A 16,674-nucleotide genomic window follows, 5' to 3' on the forward strand; every position below is an offset into this window, starting at 1 on the left:
TAAAGGCATTCAACCCCTTTTTCACCATTTTTCACCCCTCCTATTGGGATTTTCTGAAAACAAAAAAATACGTGTTTCCTTGTTTTTAAAGAAAATTCTAAATACCAATTTTTACATCTGTAAACTTTTAAAGTTTTGAGATATAGATACTCATTTTAAAATTTCACCTCCCTTTTCAGCCCCTTAGCGATGGAATATCCAAAAATCCTCCTTTAGCAAGCACCTACATCTTAATATGAATGTATCCCCAAAATTTCATTTCTTTATGTCCAGTAGTTTCGGCTCAGTGATGATGAATCAGTCAGTCAGTCAGTCAGGACAAGTTCTTTTATATATATATATATATATATAGAGAGAGAGAGGGAGAGATTATTTTCATCATACATAACAGGGGTTTCCAAATGCCGGCCCGCGGGCCGCATGTGGCCCAGGAAGCCATATCTTGCGGCCCGCGAGGGCTTAAATGTATTTTAAGAAATGTGAAGAAAATTTACGAAAAAAAATTTCATAGCTCGTTTAAAAATGTATTCATTTTTATATCCTGTGTAGACCAAAGTCAGGACTAATTCATTCTTTAATATTACCTCCTGTTTTTAGTATTCACTTGTGCTGAATACATTCTTTCATTTAATAAAATTAAAATCAAAACTTTGCCTGCAAATGAGTCCTCACAAATACCAGTTCTAGATCTTAACCATTATAAAAATGGCTATGGGATCAATACAAATTCTTGAACTCCATGCCAACCTCACTGTGGCCTTTTTATTCAACGTAGCATGCAATGAATACTAAGAAATACTTTGAAAGTCACTGGTGTAAGAAGGAGTTTCATTTCTTCGTTCTTCTCTCATTGGCAGTACCGGCTGGTACATAGTGAAAATTTTCAGGATTGTACTCCTGGAAGTATATTGTTGGGATTTTAGGCTCTTACAAATGTGTAGCATTGTGTTCTTCACACTGCTCCCTCTAGATTTTCCTTCTTTTGTTTTGACTACATTATTAATTTTTGTTTGTCTATTGGTTTACTTTTTTCATTTGTCAAATATTAATTCAAATGAACTGACATTGTAGGGTGCTCTTCTTCCAAATTCAATCGTCCTGGGCATAATAGCGATTATTCTTAATTTCACTCTTTCAAGCAATTTTAAAATAGTGTTTTAAGCAATTAAAATTATTAAACCTTCATTTCAATTGAGCTATGCATATTATTTTGAATACCTCTGTTCTATTTGCGGAATTTTACGAAATTGGCCTATTTTTAAAGTGCGGCCCGCGGTCATGCTTCAGGTTTCCAATGTGGCCCTTGAGTTCTTACTAATTGGAAACCCCTTATATATAATAACTGATTATTAGTCTTTTAGGTGGTATGGCTAACCTCAGCTTCGCCGCCCTTTATCGTTACTACCTTTTGAATCTATAATAACTTCGTCATTATTACTTCTATTCTGTGAGCTATTCTCGCTCCTAATATCTATTTCCTGCCTCATACTCTTATCTAACTCTTCCTCTGAACCAGTTGAAGCATTACCCTTGACCACGTGTCTGCTACTCAATGTCACCTTTTCCTTCTGGTCAGCCGTCATTCCCCCAAAATCACACATACAAATACAATATGGATAGGTATATAATAGTTACCCCAAAAACACCAATTCGTCTTTCTCTACTGCTGTTATCTCCAAATACTTAAGAGTTTTGTGCTCCACGCTTGTGGTGCCAAATGTGACGAACCCGCTCTGCTAGATCCACAATACAGTAACTCGTGTGACGTGCCCAGAAATTGCTGCACACTTGCAAGCTAATTCTGATAGTTTAAGATTTAAAATGTGATACAAAGTGCTCTCCGTGGTTTCCCCACCTGTTTTAGAATCGACTCTTCCTTCTATAGTGATTGGGCGCCAGTCCAGAGCTGAAGGCTTTGAGACAAAATTTTTATTTAAAAGGAGAGACTCTAAACATTCCCAGGACTAGGGTGACAGGACACTAACCATTAAGCACTTTTGAAAGGAACAAGGATAATTAATGTAATCTGAATTAAATTTCAAAGAGCAAAGAAAACAATTTATTTATATTAAGGATGAAAAGACGGTATCACACAAAGAACAGAGATAATAATTGAATTAAAGAATTGATGTTAGGCATTAAATTAAATTAATCACACGGTGACTTGCAACAATTTGCTCATAGGTTCACCAATTGTAGAATCTGTCATCTGGCCTGCTTCCGTGGTTCTCGATTCTCTGTAGTTCTCTAGTACGGTACCGAGGAATGATTACTTTTATCAAATTACAAAATCCACTGCTAGTTATTAATGTTAATAATGTTACTGGTTTTACGTTCCACCAACTACCTTTCTGGTTTTTTGAGACGCTGAGATGCCGCAACTTTGCCCCGCAGCAGTGGAAATAGATATTTGAAATCTCCTTTAAAAATAAACTTTTTTTTTACTTGAGTGAAGACTGTTTCTCACATGTACAATTCTATGCTACATGGTCATCTTAGCCCCAAAAGGCAATACCACAAACATGGTTTACAAGGAGTTTCTGGGGTAAATGAAACTCAATTTTTCGGTGAGTTTTTATACTTTAGGAATTTTCAGATAATGTCTTAGTACAGTACCGAGGAACGATTACTTTTATCAAATTCCGAAATCCACACTGCTAGTGTTAAATAAGTTAGAGGACACTAAATCAGAGATAAAAGAAACAAAGAGTGAAATAACTAGGGAAATGAGGGAACACAAGGTAGAAAATCAGCAAACTGGGGTGAATAGGGACAGATTTTAATATTTTTTTTCCAGTAAATCCAAAAATAATAGTAGGCAGTATACTTTCTGCTCTTGGAAGTGAAAGATTATGTCACATGCTATCTTTTGAATCAAGTATCATCCACGTAGTATTTCAAAGTTTTGAATAATTTGCCATTAAAATGTGTCCCTATTTGCTCTGGAGATGGGGTCATTGGGGACAGTCATGTATAAAAATACAAAATCCTATTCTAACAACACTGAAAACCCTAATCAACAGTCTGAAGAGACTAAAGAAACTGGAGTCCAGGCATTACATTTGGTCAGTGGGTGAAAGTAAAATTTAATAGTGTCAAGGGAGATATGAAATGTTTGATTGGGAAAATTACTTTTGTTGTACATGAAGGAGTTACTTATGAGGCATCATTCTTGAGACACACCTCCAAGGATAAAAACGTTTATGTTTCTCCAAATGTGAAAGATTTGTGTGAATTTGACCAAGAGCAAGTGGTTCAAATAATGAAGGAACCAACTGTTAGGCGAGGTAGACAGTTTTAAGTAGAGATTGTGTACTGCATTGTATATTTTAAAGGGTTTTGTATTTTCTTACATTTATCTGTGTTCCTAATAACCCCAATGGCTGTTCTTGACGTATTATTATTATTGTGTAGTTGTAAGTAGTTATTCTCAAATACTGCATGTGACGAACAAGTGTAAGAAAAGACCCAGACCGGCTCCATGGCTAAATGATTAGCGTGCTGGCCTTTGGTCCAGGGGACCCTGGGTTCAACTCCAGAGGCCACACACCATTACTAGTATTATTATTATTATTATTATTATATTACCAGAAATAAAAAACGGTATCCATCTTTCTAGGTATTATTCACCGAGAAACTAGTTCGTCTATGAGTTCGTTTTATATTTGATTTAACTTACATGTAGGAAGGAACCTAACTTTAAAATTATAGATGCATCTGGTTATCTACCTGTTGCAGTATGAATATTGTCAACATTCGTAATGCACACCTCTGTAAATATTTACCATGACTTCCTTTCGCGAAAGTTTACATAGCGCGCAACGCATACAGTCTGAAGAAGTCTGTACCAGCATCCGCAATTACAATTGAGGACACAGGCTATTGCATATATCTGAATAAATTCGAGCTCTCTAACAAATTGGGTAATGCTCTCAACGACCTTAGTTCAGCGTCAGAAAGAGGAACTCTCATTTCTATGCAACAGAATGAGATTTATTCTAATTTACCTTAAGACTTCACTCAACAAAAATAAAAACAATTTTAATAGTATTGTAAGAAAACATTTTAGTGATTGACTGATAGCAATGTAAAATCTAATATGATTTTTATTTACTTTATCAGCTCATATAATTTGATGCATTTCAACCTCCGTCACTATGGATGTAGTGTTTTAGTTCATTATCTTAATTATATGAAATTGTTATAAGCTTACACACTAGTTTTATGGATATTAATCTTCACTAATGTGAAAGTTAGATTTTAGAGAACTACTATACTTTGAGATCACTAGGTTCGGGGCTCTAACCAAACTTCAGGTTAAGTTTAGAGTGGCTGAAGATGTTTACGACAGTTAAGCGAAACATGTCCCAACTTATAACACCAGTTGTAATGATTGTATCATAAATATAAGGATTGATAAGTAATGGAGAGGTGGTTTAACTTATTGTTTTCAATTACAATTTTTATACATACCCCTTAGTCGAGCAGCTTGTCTCCTTCCACCCAAGTCCTCCCAGCCCAAACTTTGCAACATTTTTGTACCGCTACTCTTTTATTGGAAATCACCCAGAACAAATCGAGCAGCTTTTCTTTGTATTTTTTCCAGTTCTTGAATCAAGTAATCCTGGTGAGAGTCCCATACACTGGAACCATATTCTAGTTGGGGTCTTACCAGAGACTTATATGCCCTCTCCTTTACATCCTTACTGCAACCCCTAAACACCCTCATAACCATGTGCAGAGATCTGTACCCTTTATTTACAATCCCATTTATGTGATTACCCCAATGAAGATCTTTCCTTATCTTAACACCTAGTTACTTACAGTGATCCCCATATGGAACTATCATCCCCATCAACTGAGAGGACTATTCCTATTTATGAAACTCACAACTTGACTTTTAACCCCGTTTATCATTGTACTCTTGCCTGCGGTCCATCTCACAACATTATCGAGGTCATTTTGCAGTTGCTCACAATCTTGTAACTTCTTTATTACTCTATACAGAATAACATCATCCGCAAAAAGCCTTATCTCTAATTCCATTTCTTTACTCATATCATACACATATGCCCCACAGACATGTTTGAATGGAGCAACAAAGAATGCTTTCTTGGAGATGCTTGAAGAGAAGACGGACGAAGTACCCACAGAAGACTACCTCATTATCGCCGGTGGTGTAAACAGACATGTCGGCCACAGAAAGGAAGATCCTGCAGCCTACGGTGGACATGGTTTCAGGGAAAAGAACGATGATGGCCAACGAATCCTTGATTACGCAGAACCCCATGACCTGGCCATCACGAACCCCTGGTTCAAAAAGTGTGATTCACATTTAATTACATATTACAGCGGCACAAGGGCAAAGCAGATCGATTACATCCTCGTTAGATGTTGAGACCTTAAAGACGTGTTAGACACAAAGGTAGTACCATATGAAATTGTTGCGGCGCAACATCGACCAGTCATCTGCAAGATGCGTATCAAATCACCGAATCACGAACATGCCTTTCGTACAGGACCAACGAGAATCAAATGGTGGTGCTTCAAGGAAAAACATTAGCACTGATTACTACAGTCGAAGAGAGTTGGATCAAACTGTAGGAAGCTTCTCATCACCCCATGTACTGTTCTTGGATCAACAAAACCAGGACTGCAAAAAATTGACAAAGATACATGGCTCTGGAGTGATGAGGTCAGAAATGCAGTACAAAAGAAGGAACGGCTTTACCATGAGATTCTGGCAGACAAGACACCGTCTCGTTGGAATGCCTATAAGATAGCCCGTAATGATACAAAGATCATAGCTACAACAAAAACAGCACACTTTGCAAATCTTTATGGAAAACTAGACAAAAGTGTGGGAATTACACTGACTCACCAAAGCGAGGCATTGCATAACACAAGTCATCCAGCGCTTCTATGGCATCAACAATGAAACAGGAAACTTATTGGTTGATTGGAAGAAGGCAAGAGAGAGCTGGTGTAGCTGCTTCGAGTAGATCTCAACTGAGGAATTTCCCCATCCACCAATCCCAGTCACTGCTGCTGTGGAAGGACCTGTCAGAGACATTGATATCGAAGAGGTCAAGGCTGCTCTAAAGGAAATGACGCAGAAAGCTACTGGCCCAGATGATCTTCCAGCAGAACTCTGGTACTCTCAACAGTGGGATGCGGCAGAATGGTTAACACGATTCTTCAATCAGATCATTAAAAAAAGGGTCTAACACCGAGCGATTGGCAATGGAGCATCACCATACCCATCTTCAAAAATAAGGGGAGCCCAGCTAAATGTGCTGATTACCGACCGATCCGACTTTTGTGTCACGCAATGAAGGTACCGGTAGTTGAATCGGTTCTTGAAAAAAAAGATAGGCGAGATCGTTGAGCTTTGCAGAAACCAAGCTGTATGTTTGAAGAATTGTGGCACAACCGATGCAATCCATGCTACATGGCTCTTGGTTGAAAAGCATCGTGAGCAGAACAAGCCAATCCATCTAGCTTTCCTGGACCTTGAGAAGGCCTTTGATCGCGTACTGCATGACCTCATATGCGAGAGCGTGGCATACCAGAATACCTTGTCTACTGGGTTCAGCTGCTTTATGTAGACGCACAGAGCTATGTTCAGGCCACCGCAGGAGCATCCAGTGACTTTCCTATCACCGACGGCGTTCACCAAGGTTCAGCGCTGTCACCACTCTTGTTCATTCTAGTGATGGACACTGTAACAGCAGATCTGCACTGTTCTTTGCCATGGACGCTTCTCTATGCAGACGATGTCATGTTGACCTCTGACACCCAGGTTGATCTGCTATGCCAAACCCAAGAATGAAGCGATCGACTGGCGCAATACGGCCTGTGCCACAATAAAAAGAAGACTGAATATATGACATCAAATCCACAAGCAATCAGAACCATTCGGGTAGACGGTGAGAACCTGCCGCGAATGACAAGATTCAAGTATCTTTGCTCCATGATCACTGATAATGGCCGACGTGTCGAAGAGGTCAATACAAGGATACCCACAGCCTGGATGAAATGGAAAACAACAACCGGCGTCACTTGCGATCAGAGTATGAAATATAATCTAAAATCAAAAATCTATCGTACTGCCATCCGACCTGTTGCACTGTACAGTTGCGAATGTTGGCCGACTACAACTGAGACAGTGTCGACTGGGTTTCATGGAGACCAAAGTGCAGAGATGGACAGCTGGCGTCACTAAACTGGATCACATCTGCAATGAATTAATCAGGGAGAGATTTGGCACTGGACCGACTCAAAGAAAAAATGCACGAGAGTCGCCCATGATGGTTTGGACATGTACTAAGGGCATACGCCGACACTATCGCGAACACAGGTTACAGGTTAGAAGTCCCCAGTAGGAGACCAAAACAGCAATGGGCCGATACCCTTCACAAAGATCTGAAGTGCATCAATCTCCACCCTGACATAGCCCAGGACAGAACTAAATGGAGACATGTAGCGGACCCCGCCAGCAGGAGGGACAAACACTGAAGAAAAAGAAGACTCATATCATTCATATGTATAAGAAAACAAAGGTCAAATACTGCCTTGAGGAATTCCCCTCTTAATTATTACAGGGTCAGATAAAGCTTCAGCTACTCTAATTTTCTGAAATAAATTTTTCTAGAAATATAGCAACCCATTCAGTCACTCTTTTGTCTAGTCCAATTTTGCCAGTAGTCTCCCATGATCCACCCTATCAAATGCCTTAGACAGGTCAATCGCAACACAGTCCATTTGACCTCATTAATCCAAGATATCTCAACTTTCCCATCACTGTTATGGATGTTGATTACCATAGGGAATCAGAATTATTTGTCCCAAATGAGTAAATTTATAATACCAATATAATGGTCCGTTATTGAACATTATAAATTTTCCAGCTAACTCATTCCTGGTGCCAGCGTTTCGCCCCCGTGTACTAGGTTGGGCTCATCAGTTGGTACCTAGCACACTTACCAAATTTACTCATTCGGGACAAATAATTCAGATTCCCTATGGGAATGAACATCCATAACAGCTGATGGCCAAGCAGGCATCAATTTTTGGTAATGGGACATAGTCTCTCAGTGCATTGGCACTGCCGGTGGCTTCAAGTAGCCTATGCAGTGGCCTCTACGGAATGCACTAGCCAGCATCTTGGTAGGTGTGCTAGGTATCAACTGATGAGCCCAACCTAGCACACGGTGGTGAAACGCTGGCACCAGGAATGAGTTAGCTGGAAAATTTATTATGTCCAATAACGAACCATTATATTGGTATTTCCCATCACTGTCGATGTTAACCAAGGTTCAGCGCTGTCACCGCTCTTGTTCATTCTAGTGATGGACACTGTAAAAGAAGATCTCTGACACCCAGGTTGATCTGCAATGCCAAACCCAAGAATGGAGCTATCAGCTGGCGCAAATCGGCCTACGTCTAAACAAAAAGAATCCTACAAATTGAGCTTCAGTGAAATAACCTTTCCTAAACCTGAACTGCCTTATATTGAAAAAGTTATTAATTTTGCAAACAGGTCTAACATAATCAGAAAGAATGCTTTCCCAAAAACTTACATGCAATCCATGTCAAACTGTCTGGCCTGTAATTTTCAGCTTTGTCTATCACTCTTTCCTTTATACACAGGGGCTACTATAGCAACTCTCCATTCATTTGGTATAGCTCCTTCATGAAAACAATAATCAAATAAGTACTTCAGATATGGTACTATATCCCAACCCATTGTCTTTAGTATATCCCCAGAAATCTTATCAATTCCAGTTTTCATATTTTCTATCTTATTGTCAATGTCGTTATCATAGGTAAATTTTAATACTTCTTTAATATTAACCACCTCCTCTACCTGGGCATTATCCTTATAACCAACAACCTTTACATACTGCTGACTGAATACTTCTGCCTTTTGAAGATACTCGCGTACACACTCCCCTTGTTCATTAATGATTCCTGGAATGTCCGTCTTGGAACCTGTTTCTGCCTTAAAGTACCTATACATACCCTTCCATTTTTCACTAAAATTTGTATGACTGCCAATCATGCTTGCCATCATGTTATCCTTAGCTGACTTCTTTGCTAGATTCAATTTCCCAGTACATTTCTTCAATTACTCCTTACTTGCACAGCCATTTCTAACTATTTCTTTCTAATCTGCACCTCCTTCTTAGTCTCTATTTCTCTGTTATAATAAAGTGGGTCTTTACCATTCCTTACCACCTTTAAAGGAACAAACCAGTTTTCACATTCCTCAACAATTCCTTTAAACCCATCCCAGAGTCTGTTTACATTTTTATTTACCATTTTCCACCGATCATAGTTACTTTTTAAAAACTCTCTCCTGCCTGCTTTATCAGCCATATGGTACTGCCTAATAGTCCTACTTTTAAAACCTTCCTTTCTATCACATTTATTTTTAACTACGACAAAAACAGCTTCATGATCACCAATACCATCTATTACTTCAGTTTCTCTATAGAGGTCCATCTGGTTTTACCAGCACCACATCCAGAATATTCTTCCCTCTAGTTGGTTCCATCACTTTCTGAATCAGCTGCCCTTTCCATATTAACTTATTTGCCATTTGTTGGTCATGCCTCCTGTTGTTCGCATTCCTTCCCAATTGACATTTGGTAAATTGAGATCTCCCGCTACAATCACATTCCTTTCCATATCATTTCCAACATAGCTGATAAGTAACAAGTAACTATTCTCATTTTGGTTCCGTATTGAAGATGACTTATATCACAATATTATAATAATATTTGTGATATATACCTGATTATCTTACCAAATAATTATGAATCAGTGTCAGCGCTACCCTTTCCTGGTCTGTACACACCAAAAACATCAAGTTGCCTATTATCTTTAGAAATGAGCCTTACACCTAGAATTTCATGTTTGTCATCTTTAACTTTTTCATAGCTTACAAATTTTTCTTTCACTAGAAGGAATACTCCCCCTCCTACCATTCATATCCTATCTTTCTGATACACACTCCAGTTCTGTGAGAAAATTTCTGCATCTATTATATAATTTCTCAGCCTTGATTCAACTCCTATTACAATACCTTCTGTGATGTCGTGTAAGTACTCTCTCCTGTGTCCCACTGCCAGGGTCTTGAACTCCTGGATCTTCTTCTCACCGAGATATACCGGACAGTTCCAATCTCAGGATGAATGAAGAACAGGGCAGTTAGTGCACCTGTTATGGGGTGTGCACTCTGCCGTGCCAGCAGGACACAGGAGAGAGTACTTAGATGATGCCACAGAATATGACTACCGCAGCAGTGGTCGAAACATCTGGTAGGAATGAGAGGAGTGGACCTCGGCAGAATAGCCTAGAAGATTTTGATTACATTGACTCCGGCCATGAAAACCTTCATATTTTATGAAAGTTGAAGACTTTGGTGGTGGACCACCTTGGGCAGACTGTAGGTGTTCCTTTCCAACCATGGCCAGAAACAATCTCCCCAAACGCCACCCACTTATCAGGGGCGTCTGTAGCCGAACCAAGCGGCCAAGGCAATACCCACCTAGTCATAGCAGGTATTGCCTGGGTTCCAATGTTGGATGATGCCTAATATGGGCTGACTAAAGCAATGAGCACTAGGACTCCCTTCCTCAAATCACCTGCAATAGCATGCAGGGAAACCCGGGGTAATTAAAACGTTATCATATAAATACCGTATGTAGGAAAGTAAAATAAAAAATTGATAGGGTAATTAGAAAAGAGAACTCTTGCACAAATTGTGTAACACACTATAATGTGTGGGAATGCAGGAATATCATTAGTTACTTTTTGATATTTATGTGATAACGTTCTAGTTACCCCGGGTTCCCCTACCCTATAGAGTATTCAGAGTAATAAATATATATTTAAACAAATAATAAACGATTAAAAATAATACGTCCTTCTGGCATTCGGCTGTGCGAGGACCTGCGTTGTCAGGCAGTTACTACTGCGCAGGTACATGGCACTCCCACCCAACGAGATTTTTGGGGATACCGTCGGGTTTTGAGCGTAGCTGCACACATAAGAGTCCCTTCCCTATGCAGCATGCACATCAAGAATTTTGAATCAGTCTACAACTAACCCTCAAAAAATAAGAATAAAAATTAAAGAGGGGACTGATGGCCACATGACCCTTTATGTCGCCTTCTAAGACAAGCAAGGATTGCCTGTGGATGTATTCAGCCCCTCCCATCCACAGGGGGTACAACACATGGTATCAAAGCCATAATCTATATCCGCACCTAGGTCTCCCATTTTAGTCGCCTCTAATGACAGGCATGGGATACCGTGGGTGTATTCTTCATCTGCGTCCCCCACCCACAGGGGGTGGCTTTGTCGAAAACAGGTGAAACATTAGTCACTGGGCCAACAGAATTCTAATAATTTCTTAGTCTTGTAACGTGCGATCAAGGAAGTGAACTATCAGTGTTGGACTGTTGTGAAGGTTGTGCAACCATATTCAAAACTTCTACCATTCATATGAGACTTTTGAAATAGAATTAAAATGGGAACAATGGAAAAACTTTGAAAGCAAATGCGAGAAACACTTATATGAGGGGACAATTAAGGATTGCTTGGAAATTCTGCAGAATAAATTGGCATATTTTAAAAAGCACACTTTTATAAAACGAAAGCGAAGTGCAGCTTTCAAAAATGTAAGAACCAACAGTAATCAGGAAACGGCAATTATAGACCCTTTGACAGAAAAGTTCCAGGACAAGTGTTGTATTTCTGACTTTGCAATGCGAACAACGGAACAAATGTTGGTTTTATGTTACCTGTTATGTGTACATACTGAGATGGTCTTGGCCATGTAACCACGCACACGCACTAGGTGGCAGGGCTGTGCTTAGCAACACTGTTTGGTTTAGTGACTGTGACACAATAGACGCTGATTGTGAACAAAGAGTGAACATTAAGTTTTGCGTTAAGTTCGGGAAAACCCCTACTGAAACATGGACAATGATTACAAAAGCATATGAAGGCGATGCACTGTCAAGAAGTCGTGTGCTTGAGTGGCACAAAAGGTTTCAGGAAGGCAGAGATTCAGTGCAAGACGATTCCAGAACTGGCTGTCCGTCTACAGCACATTGCAATACAAAAGTGGAGCACATAAGGCAGTTATTTCAAGAAGACCGTCATGTAACTGTGCATGCGATATCAGAAGAGCTTAATTTGAATCATGACGTGTGTCATAAGATTTTAAGAGACGATTTAGAGAAACGGAAACTGAATGCAAAACTCATCCCGCACACCCTAACAGACGACCAGAAAGAGGAAAGATGAATAATTTCTGCGGAACTACTGGATAGAGCCAGACGTGATCCCACATTTCCAACATAGATTATTGCTGGGGATGAAAGTTGGTGTTACCAGTATGACCCCTACACGTAGCGTCAGAGTACAGAATGGCGGAGTCCTGGATCACCAGCCTCGAAAAAAGCCAAACTTCAACCTTCGAGAACAAAGACAATGTTGATCGCATTTTTTGACAGTAAAGGGTTAGTTCACCACGAATATGTTCCACCAGGAGAAAGAGTGAACCAAACTCTTTACATCAAAGTCTTGAAACGTTTGCGACAAGCAATTTGACATCACCGCCCTGATTTGTGGCAGTCGCAGGACTGGTTCTTACTGCACGCCAATGAAGACTCACACTGCTTTATCTGTTACCAAGTATCTGGCCGGACATTCTGTCACTGTCGTCCCACATCCACCAAATTCACCCGACCTCTCGCCTTGCAATTTTTTCTGTTTCCGCGAGTGAAACTGCGACTGAAAGGAAAGCTTCATCAAGATATCGCAGACATCCAACGGGCTGTGACACATGAGCTTCTAAGCATCACAGTTGACGATTTCCCCGTTTGCTTCCTAGACCACTAGAAACGCTGACAATTGTGTATAGATAGGCAAGGGGACTACTTCGACAGCAGCTAAGATCATTACTTGGTAAGTCCAACTTTTCTATTTTTTATGACCTCAGTCCTGGAACTTTTCTGACATAGGTTGTATAAGTTGATTTTGCTCTGAAAATTTCACCATTGTGGATCAAAATGAAATTCAGTCAGCACATTGGTGTCACCAGCAGGTTGGCAGCCTGTATATGAACTAACGCTACAACTCGCTCATTTGTTATTACATCTGACGAGCTGAACCATGAAAATGACACAGTAGATGGACGTTTGAAACTGCTTCTTCAAGAATGATCTACACTGCATCCTATCATCATCAATGTAAGTTTCTCATCAGGTGGAGCTGCAAGTCAGTTCAAGCAAAGGTACTTGTTTGAAAATACGACCCCATTTATGCGACTTACTTTCTCTGAATATACTTTAATGGAATTTCTTTTCCAGCAGTCATTGAAAACGTGCAGTGGATGGAATTGGGGGGAGAAATTAGAAGATAAGCACGTCTAGCAATCTTATCAGAATCAACTAAAATTTCATCTGCAAAGTTCTTGTTTGAATATTGAAATGGAAAAAAGAGTAAAATTAAAATGCCATTCTTATCAAGCAAAGAAATTCAGGCTAATAGGCAACAAAATGAAGGAAGATCAGAACAAGTGTAAGCCAGTATACCAGGTACAAGGGACATTCACTGTGTTACAGTGGTTGACCAACACACTGTTTCTGCTGAAGGCTTATACAGAGGCTAGAGATTGTAAAAAGTATGGTTTCAGAAATGTATTACTGATGATGCTGGTAAGATAGATGATAGTACAAGTAAGTTGACAGTAGGTTCCTTCATACAAGTAGGCTATGCAGGGAAGAAAACAAAGTTTTATGTAGCACAAATAACCTCTGTATCAAATGAGGATCCAAACAATTATGAAGTGTTAAATCTTGGACAGAATTATGATAATGGAGAGGTGTACGTGTTTCCTGACAGAGAAGACGGATGTTGGATTGACAAAATAGATATAGGGATCCTTGAGCTGCTAGTGCTTCATATGGTTGAAAACCGCTTTCTCTATACATTCAGTAATAGAGTAAATGCACAATGAACTCCATTCATGAGTGTAAAACTTTATGTAATTAATTATAGTACCAATATTACTTTATCAGTCTTAATTAATTTGTAATTAATATTCTTATAAGATGTAAAATTGTAAGTCTGAAATAGTTTCAGTATTTGTTAGGCTCAGGGTCACCTGATAATTCCATCACACAATTATTCATTGTTACTTTTTATTTATTGATATGACTTAAGTCTGGCAACTCATTCTATCTTAAACAGTAGGAACTGAAGTATATAAAACCATATAAATATTTCTCAAAATCATTTTAGATTCACAGAACATTGAGAACATTCACGAGTAACTCAAGGTGCAGTTTTACATGAAAGTAATTCCGTCACACAGTCTTTTTAGAAAATGTATTATTTTAGATTATACAATTATTATAGTGTTTTGTTGTGAAAAAGTGTTGCCCTGTTAAGTATTATCTCTGTAGTTTAAAATGCCTGAAATTCTTAAATACGGTAGTTTTTATATTACGAAGTTCTCATATGCATTATTTTCCTAACGGTAATGCCGTCACACATAGAATCGCCCAAATAATAAACAAAAGTCCAGAGACAATGTGGGAAAAGTAGTATTTTAAGCAATAGATTACATAGCGACAAGAGAAAAGCCGTAATACAAAAGCACACAGTGCATTAATTTAAATATTTACCTTGATATTCTTAACTCTCCAGGGAATTTTTCGTAGAATTTGAGAGCGACTTGCTTTTCTCTATCGGTGACCGGCCCAAAGAAAATTTCTTCTTCGCTGTCTGAATCCATTGGCAAAAACTAATTAGATAATTCTCGACGTACTTTGTAAATTAGTACCTGATGTACTCCTGACACATCTGCTTTTGAACAGTTTTCAAACAGTGCACCACAATACAAAAACAAATACAACTTGCAGCCAACTTACTCAAACGAAAATTTTTAGTCAGGCATTCGCAGAGGCATTCATATACATGTGTACAACATTAAGAAGCACGACGGCGTGTTGTAGTAAGCTACGAAGTGCATAATAATATAATGGCATTTATAGTTCTTATAACGAAACAAATTAAAACAATATTGTAAATTAGCAGCAGGGAAAAATTGATTGACATTTCTACTTCCATAGCTGTCCACCAGAAGGTGCTTCAATAGAGTTCTGCAGCGAGGAACATGTTTGAACTTGTTGGCTTGTGGCATTCTCTTTGATAGCATGGTGTGATATATATATATATATGACATTTGCTGGGAATTATGGTGACTTTAATATGGATTCCCGGTCACTCCAATATTGGAGGGAATTGCCAGGACTATAGTCTTAGCCAATATTGCTGCAAATGGTAATGAGGTCCCACATCATTTGGCTTTACCATTTACTGACTTTTGAAATACCGTAATTGTAGAGCATTGATTTGACAGTTGTGGCAAGACGGTTAGAGCAGACTTACATGTAAAACTGGCAGTCACTTGTTTGGGATACAGCCTGCAATTCCAAAAAGACCTTTGTTTAGTTGTCATTACTATTCGAGACGTCATATCATATCATATCACAAGCGTATGCACGCGGTTAAATCATACGTGTACTCCCGTCCAGTTGTTTCGCATGAAACTAGTAGATTCCAACTTATGTCAAAGTAAAACCCCAGTCGGTACCGTAATATTAGCCTAATCATATGTTTTTCAATGCCCGCTGCTTGAACTGATTAGAATAGAAAGGTTGAATCCTTTCCTTAGTAAACAGTCCTGTCCGAAGCTAAGATTTATATATCTACTGTACCAGCAAGATACCCGTGCTTCGCCAGGGCTTTAAAATGAAAGTTAGGTATTACTCAAGGTTTTACATTTTGGAGAGTCCACTGTCAGCTGAGCCTGTACAATACATCCTCAGTTCGTACGTCCATCGCCCTCTACTATGACTGCGCTAATACGCCTTCCCAATACAGCAATATGAGCGATATGGGCCTAGTTCCTATTTTTACCACCGAGCGCTGTTTCGCTGGCATTGAAACTCGATTGTTCATTACAGCACACGTTAAGTGTTTTGTACGTTTTTGTTCAAATATATATTCAATCACTCAATAAACATATTTCAATCACACCTTACACCTTAAAAAAGAAATTCAGTGAGGAAGGTACCCCTCTGCAGCGGAAAACCCGTACAAAATAATGTTAACGGTAGGTAGTAAATACTGTAGAAAATAAATAATTTCACACACTTTTCTGTTTAAGTGTTTCGCGTTCTCGCGTTCAAATCTTTCAAAGATCTATGTTATTTATGTGGCTATGTTATTTAAGAATACAGGAATAGCACACTCGCAAATAACTACACTCAGTAACTATGAACATCCGATTTCAGGACAACTGAAGTGAGCAAAATCACGCAACGCAGGCACTAAATAGTCACTCATAGACGCAACAGGATTTTAATGCACAAATAGTTGTGCTTTCAATACAAAATCATGAATAACTTTCAAAATCCACAGTGGCAAATCAGATGGGTACTGCAGCCTGCTGTTTTAATCCCTTTTATAAATCAAGTCCATTAGCACTGTTGAAAACCTTGGTCTTGTTAAAAGAATCAATCATCTTGTCCGGCTGCAATGTTGCTACATTTGTGCTACTGACACGTATGTCGAATCAACTTTTTA

At 39.0% G+C, this 16,674-nt stretch overlaps 1 protein-coding gene across 1 annotated transcript in view; it reads right to left on the reverse strand.

The window, feature by feature from the left end:
• Nucleotides 1–14,872, reverse strand: part of LOC137498485 (uncharacterized) — a 139,935-nt gene extending 125,063 nt beyond the window's left edge. The window contains exon 1 of the mRNA XM_068226038.1: nucleotides 14,709–14,872. Within this exon, the coding sequence (XP_068082139.1) occupies nucleotides 14,709–14,818 (110 nt within the window). The 5' untranslated portion in view covers nucleotides 14,819–14,872. The remainder of the gene's footprint in view (nucleotides 1–14,708) is intronic.
• Nucleotides 14,873–16,674: the final 1,802 nt, after the last annotated feature.

The sequence above is a fragment of the Anabrus simplex genome, chromosome 2, assembly GCF_040414725.1.
Source record: "Anabrus simplex isolate iqAnaSimp1 chromosome 2, ASM4041472v1, whole genome shotgun sequence".
NCBI classification, from domain to species: domain Eukaryota; kingdom Metazoa; phylum Arthropoda; class Insecta; order Orthoptera; family Tettigoniidae; genus Anabrus; species Anabrus simplex.